This window comes from Ostrinia nubilalis, chromosome 9 (assembly GCF_963855985.1).
Source record: "Ostrinia nubilalis chromosome 9, ilOstNubi1.1, whole genome shotgun sequence".
Taxonomy (NCBI): Eukaryota; Metazoa; Arthropoda; class Insecta; order Lepidoptera; family Crambidae; genus Ostrinia; species Ostrinia nubilalis.
The window spans coordinates 13,367,393-13,390,829 of NC_087096.1; the positions used below are offsets into that span (position 1 = coordinate 13,367,393).

The 23,437-nt window shown below is 39.7% G+C and overlaps 1 protein-coding gene across 1 annotated transcript in view; it reads left to right on the top strand.

Annotated features, from left to right (window-relative positions):
- Positions 1–18,666, top strand: part of LOC135074851 (ankyrin repeat and fibronectin type-III domain-containing protein 1) — a 52,248-nt gene extending 33,582 nt beyond the window's left edge. The window contains exons 4-17 of the mRNA XM_063969233.1: positions 856–934; positions 5,254–5,357; positions 9,426–9,546; positions 10,210–10,314; positions 11,227–11,384; positions 11,546–11,620; positions 12,127–12,324; positions 12,771–12,966; positions 13,507–13,639; positions 14,065–14,200; positions 14,981–15,186; positions 15,744–15,889; positions 16,259–17,840; positions 17,966–18,666. Of these exons, the coding sequence (XP_063825303.1) occupies positions 856–934; positions 5,254–5,357; positions 9,426–9,546; positions 10,210–10,314; positions 11,227–11,384; positions 11,546–11,620; positions 12,127–12,324; positions 12,771–12,966; positions 13,507–13,639; positions 14,065–14,200; positions 14,981–15,186; positions 15,744–15,889; positions 16,259–17,840; positions 17,966–18,301 (3,575 nt within the window). The 3' untranslated portion in view covers positions 18,302–18,666. The remainder of the gene's footprint in view (positions 1–855; positions 935–5,253; positions 5,358–9,425; positions 9,547–10,209; positions 10,315–11,226; positions 11,385–11,545; positions 11,621–12,126; positions 12,325–12,770; positions 12,967–13,506; positions 13,640–14,064; positions 14,201–14,980; positions 15,187–15,743; positions 15,890–16,258; positions 17,841–17,965) is intronic.
- The last annotated feature ends 4,771 nt before the right edge of the window (positions 18,667–23,437 follow it).

Genomic DNA, 23,437 nt, shown 5'->3' on the forward strand with positions numbered 1-23,437 from the left:
TAGGCCTAATATTTATTTAATAATAATAAAAAAAACAGGCATGTAACTTGACTATTTGCGCCAAAGTGACCAAAAAAGTGCCTAAACACAGAAATTTAAAACAATCATAACTCAAAAACTATTAAAAATTGCGGAACATACATTCATGTAGTTGATTCTGGTGGCCCTACTGTTGAACCTCTAGGCTTCGGCTTAACACTACTTTTTGGGACATCCTGTATGTTTCTTTCATTTTGTTTAGTCTGAAGATGTGCTGTCATATGTACCTTTTGAGGAATATCAACGAGTAATGTTACTAAATAAACACTTTCGACTAGTCACTTCATTGTAAAGGATAAAGTAATACCTATAGTCTAACAATATGTAATGTTTACGTTTGGGTTTACAATTGAAAATTGATAATATTATTTGCAATACATTTGTATTTGTTTTAAACAGGAAAAGAAAAACTGGTATCCCTAATTAAATCAACCGCAATAACCTATACCTAATAATGTTCAAAATTATTACATATTTGTTATGCCTATCAGCTTGTTTAATGTACGAATTAATTATTTTCAAAATGCGCGTCTTCGTCATCATCATTTCAGCCACAGGACTGCTGAATGCAGGCCTCCCCCAATGACTTCCACATCGTACGTAGTGTGACCACCCACAAGGTTGGCCGACGACCTCATAAAGATTGCTGAAGGCGCTGGATGCAGGTCGCTATCAACCGGGCGATGTGGGAGTGCATATCTGCCTACCATAAAATTTCATATTTTGTACAGTTATTAGTTCTAGGTATATACGTACTCAATTCCCCTAATTAATTATTCTTTTCTCTTTTTTAACTTCGTGTTTGTATTGTTGCAGCCCTCTTCGCGGCAGTGGAACATGGCTACCTGGACAAAGCGCGGAACATCTTGGAGTCCACGGACGTGGATGTCAACAGGTAGATATTGGAAATTGTTACTTAGTCTGTGTATAAACTTTCCCCCGGGACAAACTTGACCTTCACTGGTTGGGATTTTATTGGCGGTCAAGCTGTAGATACGTAGGAGATGTAGCGATGGGAAAGAGAGGTGGGAATAGTCCCGTTTAAATCTATGTATTCTTCTATTTTGTTCTTCTGTGTATAATGTTCCTTCTTACATGAAAAAAGATCAAATAATATGATGAGAACAAGTTCACGAACCAATCTAATATTATTTTGTGATATAAATAAGTTGTTTTATAGATAGTTGCCTAGTTTTGACAACTATGCTGACTCTACTTTCGCATAAACCAAATATTATTTAATACCTACAATTTGATGTGAACAGTGCAGGGACTGCTAGATTACTTCTGGGATTTTGCTGAAACAAACACATTATGTGCAACTTTAATAGAATTTACTGCAAATTGAATTTTAGTATTATAATGTAAGATTGTATATTCAACTAGTCGCGTACATTTACGATTAAAAGTTTATAAGTGTTGCAAGAAATTTAGTATATTGTTATTAAGTAGCAAAACCATTACACTTTCTGAAGTCTATACGTACATTAGCTATGAAATTAAATATGTTTAAATAAACTGTAAGGTAGTTAGATAGGTAAGTAAGTAATCATCCTTTGAAAATAAGGTTCATTTAGCACTCTTAACCTACAGTGCAAGACGTAATCCGCTAAATCCACAATATAAATATAAGCCTTGACTTAGCGCTTTAAGTTTTAAGCATTCAAGCTGAAACTTTAAGCTTCGAAGTAAGTTGGAAGGTTAAATTCAAGCTAATTGAGTTTTATATTTCCGTACCTCATTGTTACTCGTGAACATTGATGATAACAATAGAGTACACTTTAAGTAATTGACTACTTACTGAAGAATCACGAACTTAAAACAATTTAATAGTAATTTTAGCGAATATGTCGTCTACATACATTAGTTAGACTGTACGTTTGTGTTACAAAATTACCTCCATTTAAGTAGGTACGCATATAAAATACTAGAGTAAAACTTAACGTGGCCTAATTGTCGTCTCTACATACAGGATGAGCTGCAATATTTTCATGACATCATGGAGATACCCGATTTGAACCGCACCGCGTATGCATCAGCCCGCTTTGGTCTCCACTACAGGAGCACGACCCTCTTTAATTTTTCAAAGACAAATTGAGGGCACCCACAAGGTCGACCTATAACCTCATAAAGGTAGCAGAAATGCGATGGATGCAGGCCGCTACTAACCGGGCGATGTGGAATTCATTGGGGGAGGCCTATGTTCAGCAGTGGACGTCCTGTGGCTGAAATGATGATGATGATGATGATGAAATGGAGGATTTGGCCTGCTCTCACCACCCTTGCTAAGCAGGTTAACTTCGCATTCGTTCGTTCGTATCAAATGGGAATATACCTTAACTTCACAAACAAAATTAAATCCAAAAGTTAAACATTTCTGTGTAACCAAATACGAGTTAACTTTGACTGGATGTATTCATCAAGATAACGCCACTCATTCGATGAGAAAACAATCCGGCTATTGTTGGTAGCCAAGGCCTCGTTTATACAATTAGTAGTTCCTTATTTTTTAACTATTTGATATACAGTGGAGGAAGACTCAATAGACTCACTAAGTGCGTATATGAAACGGAGGGATATGAATGTTAGTCACAAATTGCAAATACGAAATAGATACTGCAACTTTGTGATGATTCTGATGAATGAAACTGAAAGTTTCAAACTGGTCGCTTCATGTGTGGTCTCTCAACCGACGCTATGACAGAAACTTAGATGCAACTCAAAAGTAACTAGCAGTTGCAGTTTCGTTGCAGTTGCGTTTCACCGTCTGTTCTGGGCCTAAGACGCATCGAAGAAGTCTATTAAGTCCATTTTTAAAAATAACTTAATATCAGTCAACTATTAATTATTGGTACCGTTTGAAAAAGCTCGTGAATCACTTTCAGGATCAGTAACCAGTTTCGAAATCTTGTATAGTTTTAATCGAGTGAGATCACGTCTTATCGTTTCCACCCTGTATAGTTGTAATAGATACGACAATTTAATAAACATATAGTCGGATGTGCTGTCACTTTCCTTTGTCTGTGGGCCTGCTGTAAATCAGTTATACTGCCCGCGTATAGCGACGCTGTATCTATGTATGTAGAATTATCTTTTTGACAATTTTAGCGAAAACAGTTGCTAACCAATTAGAGCCACTTTTGGCTCATTACTACATAATTGTCGGTGTTCAATGCTCATTAGTGCATTGTCAATGTACCTACAAAGCAAATAGCACACGATACCCAATTAAAAATGCAGTAAACCGCTTACAAAATGATTATTTTAAACGGTACATACTTGGGTATTAACGAAATAATTTCTCACTGAACAAGTCGTTAAAGTCGATACGATACGATTAATTTTATGTCTCCTTCAATAAAATAAAATAAGTAACTATTTGTAATTTCATGAGCGTAGAGTTCATGAGCTCGTAATAAATTAAAAAATAAATGAACCTTAATACCTACATTGTTTTACTGTAAAGCTTTTTAGATTGTATCAGTGTTTTTCTCTTTGGGACCAGTGGAACTCAAAAATTTAAATTAAACTATCATCTCTACAATTTGCTATTGTAAACACAGACTCTACAAAATGATTTCCATAAGCTACCAATTTATTAATACTACAGATAGTTGAATTTTGATCAATTTTCATCAACTTATTAGAAGTGGTCTCATATGTGGCCAGCTATATCTCAATTTCCACGTGCACTCTCATCTTCCAAAGGCTAATGGAAAAGGAAACTTCCCAAAAAAACTAACGGGCATCGAGGGAGAAAGGCGTTTTTCCTGCGGTGGCAAATAACCCAAATATGTCACTCTACATTTGCGACTTGCCAGCCTTACGAGTATAGCTACCAGACGTTTAGTATTTGTTAGGATAAATTTAAAAGTTTTTCTTTACGGCCCTGAAATCAATATTCTATTATTTCTTCAACCTAATATGTAGTTTAATGATGATTAAAAATACATAAGAGATGTCTTATGTATTTGTGCAATTAATTAAGGTTACTATTATACGTCATACCTAAAGTATATCTACCTTTGTAACAAAAAAGAATCTATTAATTAAATTAACGAACTACAGCTACTATTAGCAGCACTATTAGTGAGCGACATTCATCCGTATAATTACAATCTTAACGGGATCCCATGCAACCAGTGTCAATAAGAATGTTAAGAAGAATCACCAAGTGTGACTGTTATCAAATATCTGTCTTGTGAAATATAAAAAAAAAACTGCCGATTTTAGCAGGTGTGTGTATTAATTATGTGACGGCGGACGGCCATAATTATACTGTAAAAGTCCCATAACCTGTCATTTCCGAATGTATGGGTACCTAATATTATTTTCCCTGACTATTTAGTAAATGTCTCATGGTCACCCTTCACGCCACTCCATAAAGATTTTCCTGCGAGACCGCGCCTGAGTTTGTAAATAAGTAACCTTTCAGATTCAATTTCGGTCCAAATTATCGCAAGGGTGTATTGTTATTCGTCTTCACTGTGACATTTTAACGATCCTCAGTAATATGATTGTTGCCATGCGTGTAAAGTAATTGTTGAATAATTAACAATCTTTAACTTGAAATTATGGTTTCCCCGCTGTTTACAAAAGCGTCAAAACTTTATAAAGAGCAGTACAGTTAGCTTGAAATAGTTCGTGTGACTTTGTTAAAATTGGAATAAGGTGGTGAATCGTCTTTATGGCCATTTAGGTGCACCTATTTGACGCTGACTGTACCTATAATGATTTATCTATTCAACATGAAATTAGTGGCTGTATAATCAGCTATACTTAACTGAACCTAAGTGAAGTAAACGAAGCTACAACATTTTGTTACATTTTTTTGTATTTGTCTGATTTATGATGATAATTATTCACAAAAAGTACTCATTTAGATTTATGTTTATGAACTGTCAAGAAGTACCTACAAGTTTTACTTAGTATGTAACTAGATAGCGTTAGGTATATTAAAATAATACTAGCGGCCGCCCGCGACTTCGTACGCGTGGATCCATTTTTACCCCCATAAGGGTGGAGTTGGGTAAAGTCCGTTCTTAGTGAGAACCAACGTTCTAAAAAGAACCCCCATGCAAAATTTGAGACTCGTAGCACTTGTAGTTCCTGAGATTTCGTGATGAGTGGGTCAGTCAGTCAATCAGTCAGTGACCTTTCGCTTTTATAAATAGATTCACAAAGATATTCAAGTGATTTACTGTTTTGTTCCAGCCTCAATTCCGACGGCCTCTCTCCCCTGGACGTGGCCGTGCTGTCCACCAACCGGCAGCTGGCAAAGATGCTTATGGAATTTGGAGCGAAGGAGGGCACACAATGTAAGGTTTACACATAAAAATAATCTTTTATTGCTCTTCAAAATCCTTGAGGGGCCTTTCTCTAGCAGCGGACATCATTTGGCTAAAACAAACGAAACTTTTTATTGCTCTTAGTCCGGTGGACCTCTTAAGTTATGCTAATGCTGTTATATTGATTTGGCACGTCCAGAATCGGCAGTCCGACACCATTGAGCTATTGTTGCCTTAATTACTTTCTTTGAAGTAATTAGCGGGCTACTAGTTCTTTATAGTAGATGAAGTATAAATTAGAAGTCTATGGAATTAAGAACTTAAACAGGCGGCTTGCGTGCCCTAATTAAAGCTGAAAGTTATGAAAATGTGTGTAAAATGCCGCGTTTTCTACAATCTCCAGGCTCTTGGGCCACGTATCTATATTATCTATCTTGCTGCGAACTTATAATTGACAAGTAACTCGAAGAATAATAATAAATAATCATTAAGAAACCGGCAGACCTCTCAGACTCTAACCTAATAACTGAACGTTATTTGTTGTTAGTTAAACCAAATTAACCAATTTAGCTCTATTCAAATAAATATTTGCCAGCAATATCAGCACAAAAGCTCCTGATTAACAGATAGCAGAGTATTGACACTCGATAATAAACTCACAATAATCGACCTTATCTAGATTTATCGAATCCGCACTCGATATAATTCCGTTACGATTTTATCTGGCAATTTCATCTGCGGGGGTGTGGTGATGGAATGAGATTTTATTTGTCGGTATTGCGGTGTAAATGTTTACTTACAGTATACAAGGTGTTCTGTAAATAATGGATCGATGTTATAATAAATGCTTTATTTGAATAGTCTTACAACGAGTAAGTATAGTAGGTACCAAAATAATGTTGTAGATTTTTTTATTTATACATCATGTGTAACAACTTTATGGTACGCACGAGACACCCTGTTATTCATGTTTATAATTACGATAATCTTGTGATGATGTCACAATACGAGTACAATAGGTAGTTGAAATACAATTAATTCATTTCATTTTATACATTTATTAGCCAGAACGGACAGTACTGTAGACAGGACTTTTCCTACACTTATTTTGGCAATCGCTCACAACACCCGCATACTTTTAAAGTAATATCCTCAAACAATACAGCCAAAGTTGCCACAAGGATAAAGCGTTCCGCGCATTTTGCCTCAATCATAAAACTATCAAAACATCAAGGAGTACGAATATCGGTATAACTGAAGAAAAGGTCGCGAAGCCCCAGGGGGCCGAACTTGCAAGTTGGAAGACTCAGAAGTATCGATCTATCGAACCTTCCTTCAAGAGATAAGTACTATCGAAACAAGGAGCTATCTCTATAGATCAGGGGTTCCCTAACTTATTTGAAACGCGCCCCCTTTCGACCATACGAAAAATTCCGCGCCCCCCCCTCCTCCAGTAAAGATTTATTTATTGGTCTTATCGAGCAGTCTGGAATGCATTCTCTCAGCGGTCGCAGGTTTTTTATACTTAACTACACCACATGAGTAAAGAGAGAGTATTCTTTACTCATGTGACTACACAGATGGCCCGCGCCTTTAAAGGGGAGTTAAAGGTCTTTGCGCCTCCCCTGGGAGGCGCGCCCCCCACTTTGGGAACCAATGCTATAGATAGTTTACTCATAGTCAGTTTTATATGCCTGTTTTCTCGCGGTCCCAAGATTTCGGCCCGTTAATGGGACTACGAGCGAGAATGTTTCTCGTAGTCCCAACACTATTTATCAATGTTCTGTATCATCATCATCATTTCAGCCATAGGACGTCCACTGCTGAACATAGGCCTCCCCCAATGCTTTCCATGTTGATCGATTGATAGCGGCCTGCGTCCAGCGCTTCCCTGCTACCTTTACGATTTCGTCGGTCCACCTTGTAGGTGGACGTCCCACGCTGCGTTTTCCGATTTCTTATTAATACTGCAATTGTTTATTATTAATAAGAAAATATATTGAAAATTTGACATGTAATGAACATTATGAATAAATTTCTTATTCTTATTCTTATTCTTATACGCGGCCTCCATTCCAAAACCTTTCTGCCCCATCGGCATGAATGTTCTGTATAAAGCATGGGATTCGTGGTGTATTTCCTGTGACCTATTCCATCGATAAGTATATAGGAAAACGAAAACTTAAGTCATTATACAAATTTATTAGCACACAAAAAGAAAGATGAACCAAAACAACGGCTTTTATCGTACTAAGTTTTTACGAAATTTACGAAACTTCCAGTCACAAATTCGGTTACTGAAATTAACATCAAAGCAAAGCTCAACTTTATTTGGTTTTATACAAAAACTTCTAGGACTCACGGAATCATCATGTAATAAGTTTGTTAGTTTAAAGAGTTAATAACCATTTAATTTGAGTCATTGTTCAGATAATTTAATTCAAACCATAGCGGTAGGATGTTGTTTTATTACGTCGTCGATTCAATTTGATAATCAAATATTAACCTGACATTATCGTTGGTTTCTAGTAACAGTTAATAAATAATAACATCGGTTATATAATTCAATTAACTTGGGATCTCAAAACTAACATTCCGATACAATACAAACTCCTACGGATTGTGTACTGGAGTAAATATAGTTGAGAAATCAACAGTAGTACCATTTTTAGGGTTTTTCAGTTGAAGCCAATTTCCATAACTTATTTTTCATGTTCAAACACCAATGTAAGTTGGCCCCAAATTAGGTAGAGCTTTTACAGCAGTGGATAGCTCTATAGACTATTGTTAAAAAATTAAACCTAAAAAACTATTCGTTTTTGTTTATTTGGAAAACCATAGAGCTTAAACACAACACATAATTTGTGCCATGAAATAAATAAGTGTAAGTTAAAATCACAAATAGAATGAAGGAGAAAACTAAATTCCAAACCAATAAGTAAATCATTTAGTGCATTTGCTCTTAAAAGTCTTCGAACCCGCGCAGGCTTCTCGTGAAAATGTAAATGTTATTCTGATTAAGTAGGTACTACTAAACTTTTAACAGGCTCTACAAAATAGACTACTTCTAAAAATGCCACATTAGAAACGTAAATAAATAAGTGTAAACTTATGTACAACAAAGTTCACGTAAGTACAGGTTTGTTAGGACGGTTCCCGCAGAAGTACATCTGCTTGTTCTGGCTATTGGACAACTTGTAAATTATCTACCTACATAAAATTTGTTAATTTCTCATGTAAGTGACTGTAATGTTTTTAATGAGAAATAAATGTTCTTTAAACCTAGAATCTTTAATTGATGTGCAGCAGCCTTCTTTACCAAAGTAATTTGACGAAATATACAGTTTATGATCTTGAATATTGAAAGGGAATTCCTACTACATCTTTGTGTACTATAGTGAATAATACCACAGTTATTTGCTGAACCCACGAAGCTTGATATGAGTAGTAGACGCGTGTAACTTGTGTAATGTTTATAAACTATTAACATGTCAAAGGACATTAACATGTTGTAGGCCCGTCTGGCAAAAAGTAGGCACTTATGTATACAGTAAAAGGAAATGAACAAACAAAGGCACGTGGCGCTCTAAGTTGGTGGATCTTCAACTTGTTAGGTACTGGGGACTGGGGTCAAAGTCATGAAACATGATTACAGTGACAAAATCGCTTTGAAAAACTTACCTTACCGAAAACCTAACTTTTTAAAATCCTAACTTAACTTTTCGAAAACAATAGCCTTTGTAGACTTAACTTCCTGAAAACCTAACTTTCCTGAAACCCCTAAATACATTGAAGGTACAACTTTTGATGAAATCGATTTAAGAAATTAGTGAATTTTAAAATATCATGCGACTAACATAACTAAGGACTACCTACCTACTTAACGGATGCTGAATTACACAGTTAAGAAGTAGGATTCAAACCGTCTCACCGTGTCTTGTTACCGTTGTGGAAATGTGTGTCTCAAATTCATAAAGTATTGTTTTCACAGCGTAATTATGTGTCTCGTGCTAAAGTTTATTTATATGCCTCGTTCTAAAGTTATTATTGTTTTTAATGTGACATGCAATAAACGTTTTGAATTTGAATTTGTTACAGTCAAAAGTTCGGAAGCGCTCGGCGCTCATCTCCGAAGGTTGGTGCGAGATGCAGAAGCGCGCCTTCACGAGGTCGTGGGCTGTGCGCCGGAGAGGACGTGCCGGGACGAGGCTTGCACAAGGTAAGATAGGTCTTAACACATTGCATTAAGAACTAGTTTTCTTCTTTCTCAGGTACACAGTAAAACTTGTATTCAGGGGAAATAGAAGGCAAGCCCGAGTAATTACGGGTGCGCAACTGGGCATTATGCATCGAACCATATCCTCCACAAAATGGGCCTTAAACTAGAAGATCGCTGTCGAGCATGTGGAGAACATGCGAAGTCCATGAAACACTTACCTACTCAATGGATCGATATGCACTACGCTTAGGCGTGAGATATTCCCTGCACGCCTATGTTAGAAACTGGGATCGCGTATTCCTCTTTTTAACCGACTTCAACAAAAGGAGGAGGTTCTCAATTCGGTTGTGTTACATACTATTGGCTTGATTTTATAATAAAAGTAGGTAAATGAAACCAATTGAGACTCCATGAAACACTCACCCAATGGATCGATGTGCACTATACGCTTAGGCGGGGAATAATATTATTATTCCCTGCACGTCCATGTAAGAAACTAGGATCGTGTGTGATTCCTCTTTTGTTACGTGCTTATGATTGTGTAATCAAAACCTTACATCTTAAAAGATTGAATCGGTCTTATCTTTTGGACATATCTGCGACATCCATAATTTGTTTATCTCAACACAAAACGTTATCCCCTTTTCCTTCTTCCATCACCAGATCATCAGCGGGTGGCCAAGCCGGCACGACTGGCTGCGCGGGCGGCGCCGGCTCGGAGAAAGACAAGCAAGCCCAGCACTGGGAGAGGAGGGTGCGGACGCTCAAGTAAGGGTCTTATCATGTCGTTTGACAGTTTATCTTAGGCCTCAGCCTCGAATTTAGCGGGCAGCGGAGCGGGAGCGGCGGCGGCGCGGGAGCGGGGCGGGCAACGCAGACCAGTTCTCGAAACAAGCGGGCAGCTCGCGCGGCGCTTTAGCGGCGAAGTGTTGTGTTCGGGGTTGTGTTGTCGAGATATTTGTTTTTATTCGCAAACGAAATGTCTGAACAACGGCGACAATTTTATTTCGATTCAAATTTAATCCTAACGCTCGATTTATTGTGGGCAAAAGAAAGAGTGCGCTGCCCGCTCGTTGCCCGCTCCCGCGCCGCTGTTTTCGAGAACCGGTCTCTGCCCGCTAAATTCGAGGCTGAGGCCTTAAGGTTAAGTCTGATCGAAACTCATCGAGCTAGGTTGCTGTAGCATCTTATGTACAGTATTTAACGATTCCACTCTTGACAAAATCACAGAAGTGTTTGGTCTGGTTAATTGGTCATGTCCTCAAACTAGCCAAATAATAATATTTGATAGATTTTAAACAACTCTTCTATAGTGGGATAATCCAACGATAACTCTTTCATAATGCGAACAGCTACGGACTAGAATTCGCTGCCTGCTGTCTTTCTCGAACACTATAATCCGGGCCTTTTCAAGGCGAGAGTGAATAGGCAATTAATTGCCTATCTGCCCTGTAACCATCCTAGACTGCCTCATTTTTAACATCAGATGCGATTGCGCTCATATTTATTGTATTGTTCTGCGTAAAAAAAGCGCGCGTAACTTTTCATCACCTTTTCTGGCCAGTGTTGTCGTTGGTTGTTTTCAGTAAACACTGTTTTTAAGACAAATAAAAAAAATCTGAACGTTTAAAATAAAGAACTAACTTGAATTCTACATTTAAAAAACGTTTTACTTTCCAGACGCCTTGTGCTCGGCTGGCAACAGTCGCGCGCGCCGGCCGCGCCGCCGCCGCCCGACCTGGAGGTGTGCGGCGCGCACGCCGTCACCGCGCGGCTGAAGGACGCGCGCGCGCCGCACGTCGCGCAGCGGGACCCGCCCATCACCACCAAGTATAGAGGTATACAATAAAGACAGGCAACTGATCTCTACTGCAGGAGTAAGACCTTCTGTAACTTAATACCAGAGGTAAAAAGGATGCTAGGTACACTCCTCATGCTGGCTGGACAAGGAGGCGTGATTTTCTCACATCTTTCCCTTAAGTACCTCATACCTACTTAGTCACCGCGCGGCTGAGGGACGCGCGCGCGCCGCACGTCGCGCAGCGGGACCCGCCCATCACCACCAAGTATAGAGGTAAACTATTCTAGTCCGGTCGCCGAGCACGTAGAATTTCGTCCAACGACCCCAAGCTACCCAACCTTATCGCTCGCACGTAATTAGGTATATTGCTGTCGCGCTCACACACTCACTGCGGCCACCCGTGTCGCACAGTCGCGACAGCAATATAATTACGTGTAAGCGATAAGGATGGGCAGCTTGGGGTCATTAGACGAAATTCTACGTGCTCGGCGACCGGATTTTAGAGTATCATCAGCATCATCAGGTCATCTATTCCCTACTTATAGGAGCACTCTTTAATACTCCTCTGGTACAATAAAGAGTCCCTCTTTCTGTCGGGCGGCCATTCGCTATGAGCCATATTTTTTACTATTTTTTATGTAGGTACTTCAACGTTAAGAAACTACTACTTAGCTGTACCTATCCTTTTCACGCAAATCATGCTGCCAGCTTGAGTGGTATTATTAGTCCGGAAAAATAGAGAGAAACATCGCAGCTACTAACAACTATTCTTATTTCAGTGGAATGGTCGTCCCGCGAGGACTTCTCCAACGTGTGCGGCAGTCAAGAGGTAGCGGCCATCGTGTCTAGCGGCGGGACCAGGGTCCTGGCGGCCGGCCTGACCCGCGGCCGCCGGTACTTCTTCAGGGCGGCCGCTGGGAACCTCAAGGGGTGGGGGCCTTTCACGGTCTCGGTGCCGAGGAGCGTTGTTCCTAGCAGTAAGTGGATAATTTACACCTGTATTAAGTGTTACGTGTTCCGACTTTTGCCAATTGGTTTATGGGGTGGTCTATAGACAGTAGTAGCCACCTACCTATCAGTCTTTGAGATTTGATTGCTCAAGAGATTTAAGTTAGAAGTTTCTAGGGGTTTTTTTAAAACATGTAAGTATCGCTAATCATGTAAAGTCGGATTATAAAGTACAACATTTCCCAACGTGTCAAGCTATATCAGTCTACTTGATGCCAAGACTTGATGCCACCATAGCATAAAGGCACAAATCGTTTGATATTTCTCCCAATGAAATTTTTCGTGCTCGTTTCATCTGTGAAAAAGAATGAGCTCTGAACAAGTTACAGACTGACAATAATACGAATTGATTATGAAATAGATCTGTCACAAAAGTTAAGGACAGATATTAAGGTTCACCTTCGCTTGTCTCCAGGCTGGCGAGACGTATCATCCAGGGCAACCCGCGGCGATTCCGGCGGGGCGGCGGCGGCTCTCGAAGCGCTCGCCTCCGCCGCCGCCGGTGCTAGACACCGGCCGCCGGCGCAGCCGCCGCGCCTGCCGAGGAAGAAGACAGCGACTATACGACAACTGTTCACTGCTGCTAGCAAATTCCAGAAGAACCTTAGAAGGTAAAGACCGCTTAACTACTTGTAATTCTTCTTCTTCTTCTTCTTCCTCGGTCCCTCACTGATGAGGATCGCGACCTGTGTGGACCGCACTTTAACTACTTGTAATAAGACACTTAATTTTTTTCTGTGGTAGTGATGAACTAGTTAGTGTCAAACTAATATGAACCGCCATAGGTGGTGACGAAAAGATGAACAGCAATAACTCGACGGTCCCGACATCTGACTGCCGATTCAAGGGGACGCAGTTCTATCTCTGTGAACCATTAAGTTTTAAATAAATAAACTATAAAACTGCATCTCACTTAACATTAGGTGCGATTGCGGTCAAATACTGCCTTGTTCTGTAAACAAAAACTCTACAGGTATACTGAATCTCCCTATGTTGTTACGTAAGATGGCTTGATATCGTCGTACCTATCATTGTATGTAGATACCTATTTTCCAGAACTTCGTGATAAAAAATCATTTGCTTATCGCTTATTTCTCGAATTCGATTCCCAACATCGGACTCCTTCGATTTAATCGTCATTAACTTCACAGAGGCGTATACCTGGCGTGTATCCTGTACCACGAAGACAAGGTGCTGGTCACCAGCGAGGAGTTCCTGCCGGTCATAGAGGTCGACGAGACCTACCCCACCTGCATCTACACCGACTTCCACTGGCTTATGAAGGTAAGAACAACAGAATTGGAAAATCAGTAGGTAGCTAATCCCAAAAAGGGTGTATCTACCTACTTTACATATAAATCATTTTCAGGTTTGCTAAACTTATTTCGATAAGGCTCAAAAGTCGGTGCACATTTCAGACTTCTATTAACTTCAATTGACTGAAAAGAAACATCGCTCCATATTTCCAATGTCGTCAATATCAATTTTTCTCTTCTGATAGTATCTATTCGTTGCATGACATGAAAACAGTGACAAACCCTTAACTTTGGTAACTCGTCATCATACGCGTATACAAGGGCAGGGCCGGGTGGCACCCCAGAATGGACTCCATACCATCCCTGAAACATAACCTTCGATACTCCAATGCTGGTCACGATGAGACCTGGTGTCTCACTATTATTAATATTGATACTATTATTACTTTTTAGGTGTCATGCTCATGGGACGAAGTCAAATCGCTGCGGTCCGACATGGAGAAGCACACCTCCTCGTCCATCCACTTCAGGTTGAAACTACTGACGGCCGCTGCTCAAATGCAATCTGCTCTGTGTATACAGGATTTAGGTATGTGTTGTAGAAAAGACAGACTGCATTAAAGAAATACAGGGTGAAGATCTATGTTGAGAAATTTGAGCTGATCTAGAATTTTAATGGGTCCCAACTGGTAACTTTCTAAACTAGCAAACGCTCACGTGATCCCTAGTTATGTTACAACATGGGACACCAACTGACAAGTTGTAATTTCGAAATTGCTTCGCTCCGGCGCAGAAGTACCTACTTCAAACAGTTTCACTGAAAACTGTCACGTTTTGTAACATAAAATTTCTACATGTCGCTATAAAATGTCTCACGACTATCTTAGACGCCTTAAAGTCGCTATGTTCTGAGCTTAAGCTTAACTTCTGGCCTTGTTTTTCTTTTAGGCCGGGTTCCCACTATGCCGGACCGGCAGATCTCCCGGTCCGGCAAAATCGCCGGAAGTCCTAGCGGCGGTACAAATTGTATGAAGCTGTTCAGCTGTTCACATTATCCCGGATCCGGCTTTTTCGCCGAGCCCGGCATTTTTACCGAGCGTTTTGTCGCTACAAAATGCCAGCAAAATCACCGGACCGGAGTAATGTGAACGAGTTGCGGCCCACCCCGCCCCGCCCCGCCCCGCCCGTGCTCCCCGCACTTCATTTGGCTCGGATTTCGGATCCGGTGATCCGGTGTAATGTGAACACCCTTGTCCGGTGTCCGGTTTCCGGCAGAAATGCCGGTCCGGCATAGTGGGAACCCGGCCTTAGATATTATTTTAAATTAGTTTATTTCGCACATGATTTTTATTTTTATTTTCTCGTGCAGGTCAACTCTACCATAAGCCGCTGCGAGACTCCCACGGCACGGTGGTTCTCTCATGTGTGAACAGCGTGAAATCCGTCAAGTCAGTCTCCGCACTCAACTCCCGATGGGCGCCCGTATCCAGGTTGCGTCGTCGCGTGCTTAGTGAAGACAACACTATTGGCGAGCTGCTCATGGCTTCTGTGCACGATCAGATTGCGTATCACCAGGTGAGATTACAATAACTGCATAGCACCCATTCCGTGCGTGCAAATCTGTCTAAGCAGTCTCCGCGCTAAACGGACCTGGGTCCCATATCCCTGGGTTGCGTCGCCGCGTGCTCAGTTAAGACAACACTATTGGCGAGCTGCTCATGGCTTCTGTGCACGATCAGATCGCGTATCACCAGGTGAGATAATAATATAAATAGATAACTAACGTCTAGCTAGGATGATCAGATAGAGAAGGCTCAAGAAGAGGAAGAGAAGGAACGTCTCCATTTAGCCAGTCTTGTCGCTGCAATAACGAGATGGCGCAAACCAGGCTCTTGTCCCCAGGACAATGTTGATGCTGAAGATGTTTGGTTGTGAAATAGGCCCTAAAACGTTGGAACGATTCCATTTAGGTCTTATTGCTTGATATTGATGTGTCAACACACACAAATGGGAAGCACCTGGATGCGTGCTACGCAAAACTGGCTGTGATAGCATCTGTGTGTCATCTAACAAGCAGTTCAACATCTGTTAGCAGATGAACAAAATAAACAATATCTCTCTTTTTCTATCAGGTGTCTCGAGTGCAGCTGCCGCGCGGTCTGTACCTGGGCTACCTGAAGCTACAATCATCAGTGGAGGTGGTCCGCATCGTGGCCCCCGCGCGCACACCCAATGTCCCACCGCACACGCGAGTGCGCGATAACCCGCACGTGTCAGCGTGAGTGTTCAAATTCTAATTCCTTATTAGTATGTACGCCCTTTTTAGGACAAATATAGCTCTCCCTACCACATCATATCAGCTGGTGTTGAGAAGTGGCGGAAGAAACCCAGTTACCTTTATTAGCCTATACTTCTTTACATGATCGGTCTTCGTGGAAATCCTTGGGGGAGGCCTTTGTCCAGCAGTGGACGTCTTTCGGCTGAAACGAACGAACTTCTTTACACGGTTACACGTACCTACACTCGTCTTTGTTACCCTCACTTAGGTCCCCTTCCTACCTAACCTAACTTTTTTCGGTTGGATTTGGCATACCGTTAACGCTATAATCAAAACTTCGCACACTTACTAAAGGCACTTTTTTTACAGTGAAGAATGGGATCACCTTCGAACGCAATCTGGAAAGGCGTCCTCAGAAGAAGTACAAGCCATGAACAGCCTCGTGCCGATCGGCAGCCAGGAGAAACCCTCAGAATCTCAAGAAATGTTCCTGGACCACATCGCGTGCGCCGCGCGCCGCCTCTTCAAGGAGATGGAGATCCCGATGGAAAGCGTCGACGCCCACCGAATATATGACCTCGAGGTCATCGAACTCAACAATGACGTCAGCTTCATCATGATCTGCCCTCCCGCGGAACAGGCCTGCTCCGTCCCCGGACAAAAAGAAATACTCCTCCAAAAAGGAGACCTCCTCAGCCTCCCTATCCAAGCGTTCGAAATGATCCACCTACAAACCTATCACAGCAACATCCTAAGCAAGTACTCTAAACTCAGCTGCGTGTTGGAACTGGACGTAGCTCTCGCCACGCACTCTCACAGGGAAGCTTTCTCATGCACAGAACTTCAGACTGCTAAAGAACGATTAACAAAATTAGAAGACTTGCAGAACAGCTTGAATACCGTATGGAAGGCGGAGCGGTGGCTCATGGATCTCATAGGCTTCGCGAGAGACAAAGACAAAACTTCTCCGAGCTCAGGTATACTGCTCAAACATATCTTAGACAAAACTCCTTCTCAGATCTGTTCCGACGGCCCGGAGTTAGAAGTGACCGACAAAGATGCAAATTTGAAAGTAGATTTTCTTCAGATACCGAATACTGCAAGAGATGGCAAGATTACCAAAACCTCACCAGGTCGAGGTTCTTGGCCAGGTCCTGCTGGAAACGGAAACCATGCCAACTTACATCCAGAGTTTAGTAAATCTGAGCAGCAATTGAGTTTAGCTCCCCGTCAGACATCTGTGTCAACGCTCAATTTGAGCAGTTCGCAATACCTGAGCGCCGAGAATAAATACTCGAGGAAGGGTAGTGCCGATTCCCAGTTCACACAATCGAGTGCTATGAGCAACAATTACATGAGCAGTAACTCTCAGTTTGAAATAAAGTCGCCCGGATCTCACACGAGTGCTGGAAGCAACCGTCTCCCCCCGTCCCGAAGCGAAGACACACTTGTTCTTCAGAATGAGAACGTGGAACAGAAACCTCGTCCGCATAGCATCAATGCAACAAGCGTATCGAATACGTCTAGTCCATTGCTGACCGTGAAAGGGTTTTATCCTGGAAGCATGATCAGCGTGCGAACGTCCAAGGGGAATGTGTCTGAATCCGCCCAAAGTCTGTCGAGTGACTCGGAGAGCCAGAGCTGTCCAATCACCTCAACGTCAGTTCCTTTGAAACTCCGTCCGCAGGGGAAGCACTTCAGAGCTACCAACACCGTGATCACTTCCAAGAGCATGACTAACGTGAAGTCGGCTGATGTTGACTACACAGACACGGGGCAGGATCTGTTCCCGAAGGCGAGCATGTGTGTGAAGAGACAGCCTCTGCTGGAGACTCAGGAAGACGCAGAGTATAACAATAAGATTCCAAAGACTGATGAAAGAAGTGATAGTGAGGAACGCGATTCGAAGGCGGCAGATCAGCGGCCTCCGGACCAGCCGGGAATATTACAGGTAAAGGCTTATTTAAAACACCTCTTACCTCAACCACTTCTTATAACGATAGGTATTTATAACAAATTTTGTTAGGGCGGATTACCTTTGTGATCATTACTAAAGTTCTGTTTCTTTTCATCCAGGTATTTGCCGCATACGAAACGGGTCTTGCTGCTGGCACATCGCTCAAACTACACGTCACGCCGCGCACCTCAGCCCGCGAGGTCATCGACCTCGTCGTCAAGCAACTCAACATGGCTGCCGTCCTCAAAGGAAAGTCCGGTCCTGTTTACGGTCCAGAGAAGTTGCAGGATTTCTGCTTGGTGGCCGTCATAGGAGCGCGGGAAAGGTGTCTGCGAGACGACTTTAGGCCATTACAGCTCCAAAACCCATGGAGAAAAGGAAGATTGTACGTAAGACTCAAACACGACGTGCTAGCCGCGTTACAGCATTCCGCTAAGCAACCGGCGTACATTTGATCTGGGTAGGTTTGTAAACTCAAGTTAGGATCTGTTTTGAAATAGGGTATTGTAGTTTGGCAAAGAAAAGGACTAGAGATAAGAGTCGAATGGATTGAGTACGAACTTATTGTGACAGCGACTTGAGCTAGTGTTTCATCCCGATTCTCCCAAACTATAGTTGTTTCTTCCATGAGACTAAAACCCACTGATGCATGTGATTACAGTTTGAAGCATAGCTATAATGTCTGTGTGTAATATTTGAAGTCAATAGAAACCAAATGAGCACCTACTTTAAAGACTTTCGATTTTGATCGACAGCTTAGCTCAGTTCAATAAAAATATGAATCTTAAACCTACAAACACGATGAATCAATAACTGTCAGTCACTACTTAGGTTATAGATAAAAATTGTAATGAATAGAATTTTTCACGCATGAAGATGGTTAAATGAATGAGAGCCGTTGGGTCTGTCTCGTGGATTTTACTAACATGCAGTCGACTACGATGTCTTCTAACTACATTATTACTAAACTTATTTTAGTTAAAAGTGATCAACTAGGTGTCCCAAGAGGAGTGTTAGTTAATTGAAACTACTAGGTAATATTAATAAATATTTTAATAATGAGAATTTGTTTTGAAATAGATCATAGCTGGAGTGTTAATATTAGGAAAGCAGCGCCCAAAAACCAGTTGATTTTTTATTGTATAAGACTAGATTAAGAAAACTAAAATTGCTGCAATTTAATCCATTGTTTTTTAATCCGTAATTTAAACCTATGATTTTAATTCGTCATAGCCACTTAGAATGTATTATTTTGGTGCCAATTCTTATTATGTTGATGCTTTAAATAGTTAAGACAAAGTTGTGAGTAATTATAGAGGAATATACAGATTTATGGTGCTTTCCACTGTAAAATATATCGCTTGATACTTTATGTAACTTGATTCACATTGGCGTTGGAGAAACAGATTATTTTTATATCCCTTTGCTAAGGGGCTAAATAATAATGTAAATAGAGGCCCTAGAGGGCTCTTTAAATTTGCTACTCGTCGTGTCCACTTGCTTGACTAGCAAAAATGTAGAGCTAGTAAACTCCTGTGCTCTATTATAATTTACTATTTTCGCTAAAGTTTAAAAGTTACAGAATCTTCCAGAATCGGGTACCCAAGCTAAATGATGGCGCCCAATTTATGAAAAATATTGATACCCTACTCAATTGTAACGTCAATGTGAATACAAGCATTCCTGAATGCTAGTTAAATGGTCAATACTTGGATCATATCGAATGTGTTGTCTGCGGTAGAAATGTGCGCACTTCTCACAGAGAAATTGAAAACGACAACTCTACAATTTTGGGTTTTTACAGTCATGTTTTTAATTAAACTTTAGAAGGTTACTAAATTAACGACCGGATTATAATTAAATTAAGCCTAACTCTATCCCTAAGAACGTAATAAGGTCTCTGTGAGGAATGCGAACCTTGTTAAACCTAGCTTTCTCTGTCTAAATAGTATTTCTAATTCTTGTCGTACATGCTTAACTATTGTAATTATAATACCCAAACTATACCTACCCTCATGTTATTTATGATTGGTTTAGTTTGTTCATGTCCCACAACATTATTCATCATCGTAGGTCAAAATGTAAAGTTATTTGGTCAATTTATTTATGATAGAGTAAGAAAACTGTACTTTAAAATTTTGAAAATGTTTTCTAAAGCTCAAATACGTATATTTTGTAAGATTATTCCGTCACAATATCATTGTAACAACGTTAAACGAAGTGCCTGATTATTTTGAAAGCCATAAAAATCATATCTCTGAGGAAAACAGGGTTACCAAACCAGAAAATGCATATTTATTTTGTAATCTAACAATGCTTTTAGCAATTTACATTGATCTATTTTAACAAAACTAAATATTATAATATTAATATGAAAATGAAACTACCTACTTACAACTATTGCTATTGTGTTCAGGAGACACATCTCCTGAACACAATATTATGTCTAAATAAATTAAACAAATTTTATATAACACATCGATCGTCAATGAACTAAATAATAATTATTTTCGAATGTAATGCGATGTTTGTACCTACATTAAATTTTAACCAAAGCTGTTAGAAACAGAACCCTGATGCGTAAAGTTTTGTCATGTCTCAATTAGGAATGTTATTAAAATATTCACCTATAGATCTCTTTCAAGTAATTCTACTTACATTTTATTTATTGTAGTCTATCTATTCTCTATTCCCTTTAATAGAATGAGTGAGAATGGATCAAATCAAGTACTATTCTAGAATACTCAAATGAAATAATAGTTACAAATAGTAATGTATTATAATTTTTGTTTTTGCGATTGTACATTTGTACGTAGTTGGATACAGAAGTGTAATTAGAATGGAGATTAAGAAATTTATAAAATATTATAAATGAAAGGTGTATTAAATATTCGAGCCATAATTAAAGAGAAACGCAATTATTGTTACGAAGCCTAACTAAATGTCTTATGAATAAATAATAAAACATAGTTTTATTTTAGAATATTATGTATCATTCACCCTATCCGGTGTTGTATATTAGAGTTTAGAGTGAGAGAGATTGGGAGTATGAAGTGATGCACAAAATAAATGTATTTCAAATCGTTTCAGATGTTTTATTACGTAGCAAAGCATTCCCCAACTTTCATTTTTATTTATTTCTCCAACTACCTAAATAGTGGACACACTTCTTAAGAAACTTGAAGTGGTTATTATCTACCCTGCGTCTAGTCCAGATTTTTAGGCAGAAGACCGAGGGAGATCTTCGTCACAATAATAAAGACAAAACTCATGGCCTAATGGGTAATAAAACCTATAATACATTTATATTATATTTTCGATTAAATAAACACATTTATTAGAAATTATAAAACAAAACTTTCAAAACTAAACATGATTCAATTTCCCGCCAAGAAGCTGAATGACCGTTTGACAAGTTGAGTGCCATTGACCTATAATCGGTCAATGAACTTTTCCGCAACGTTTCGTTATGCCCTCTAGTAGACTTCCATCCAAGCACTATTTGAGTAGAAAGAAAATATAGGTATAGCCTGACCAGGAACATAAAAACCCTGGCATAGAGGCGCTTCAATTGCATTTGATAGTGCAACACTGGGTACAGTCGTACCTGTATTAAATTAATAGGCTAACTTTATGTATCAGGATTCAGGATTATAGGCTTATTTAATATTTTCATAAATTAACAAAAACGTATTATATTATAGGTAAACTGGTTTAAATAAATTAAATGAAACCATCAATCGAGCAAGTAGGATTATTATTATTCATCAATAATCAAATTCTGAACTTGAATATTCAACTACAATGTCTGCTCATGAACGCTTCAAACTCGGTACTTCTTTCCCAATTCCATAAAATTCAATACTTACAAAGTGACAAAAAACTTTAAAATAGGTAGTTGAAACAAACCACAGCTAATTTTCATAGTTGACTGTACTATACGATAAACATGTCAGTCAATTTGACAACCTTTGTCGGAAACATTATTCAATGAAAATATTGTCCGAACCCTTAGTATTTCTCTTCGACAAATACTTTAACACATTGTGAACCACTTTTCTTTCACGACTATAAAAAGATTTTAGCAATTTAATTCACAAAATCAATTGCGCACATTTAAAATAAAGTTTGTTTACACTTTGACAGCAATAGACTGACATGCAAGGTGACATGTCAATGAAGTTTTCAGTTACTGTTGCCATTAAAAGAAATTAGTACCATTAATTTTCCGCAACATGGCGAGGGTTTGATTACGGTAACTTTTAACGTCTACAATCCAGACGCGCTTCTGATTCTGCGATACGATTGGTCAAAACAGCTGACGTACGCTGTTGAACGACCAATCGTATCGCAGAATCAAGAAGCTTGTCTGGATTGTAGACGTTAAAAGTTACCGTAATCGGGGCTCAGGCTAAATCAATTTAAAATGTTCTCAATTAGTCCTCGTTAGAGATGGGTTTCCACCCGGGTAAAAACCCACATGAGGGTAAAAACCCAATAAAAACCCGTTTCATTCCACCCGTGGGTGTTTACACCGGGTGAAAACAAATAATTTTATAATTATTTCAATTGGTATCTTTTCTTTATTTTTATTGAATTTTTCTCATTTAAGTTTATTGATTAATAAGTAATAAGTCAAATTTAACACTAATATGCATTTATATCGTGGCCAAATCGTAAAATTGATCACGTTATGATGATGTGACCAATTATTTTATAAAATGGTGTTATTTCAAGAATCGTTGAACCGATTTAGAAGAAATTTAGTAGGAACACAATAATTTGTGATCATGGCAAGGACATGGAGGGGGGGGGGGGAGGGGGGGGGGGATGCCAAAGATGCCAAACTCTCTCTTTGGTGACATTACGGTATAAAGTTACAAATAACAACACCAACTACAAAGTACTTCTGCTTAAAAACTTGAAATCGAACCGCCCTTCCGCCGCTGTAACGCATTGTAACGTTTTTCAAGACCTCCTCTTCCCCCAGATTGCATTACGTAACACTAGAACGCCCCCTTAGCAACAAATACCACTTCTCACTTTAAAAAAAACGCTATTTTTGTTTTCACCCACCAGAATGGGTGATAATGGGTAAAAACCGGGTTTTTACCCAAATCACCCAGTTTTAACCCAATCGGGTGAAATGGGTTTTAACCCACTACCCATCTCTAGTCCTCGTGACGTGAACCGTTTGGTGACTATAAAAGATATAACTATCTTTATACAGTTTATAACTTTTTATAACAGTTATGTTATCTGTGGCGTAGTACACGTCATACGCCACTGTCAGCTATATCTGTCAGTGTCAAATCTGTCATCATTGTTGTATCGTTTCGTATCTTGTACGTATTTCATTTTAATTTACATCGGCCGCAATTTTAGTCCAAAGTTCCAAACTCCAAACTCGCGAGAGCGATCAAGGAAGTCGGCCGTTGTTAATATAAATTATTATAGTGTTTAACTGTTATAAAAAGTTATAAACTGTATAAAGATAGTTATATCTTTTATAGTCACCAAACGGTTCACGTCACGAGGACTAGAGATGGGTAGTGGGTTAAAACCCATTTCACCCGATTGGGTTAAAACTG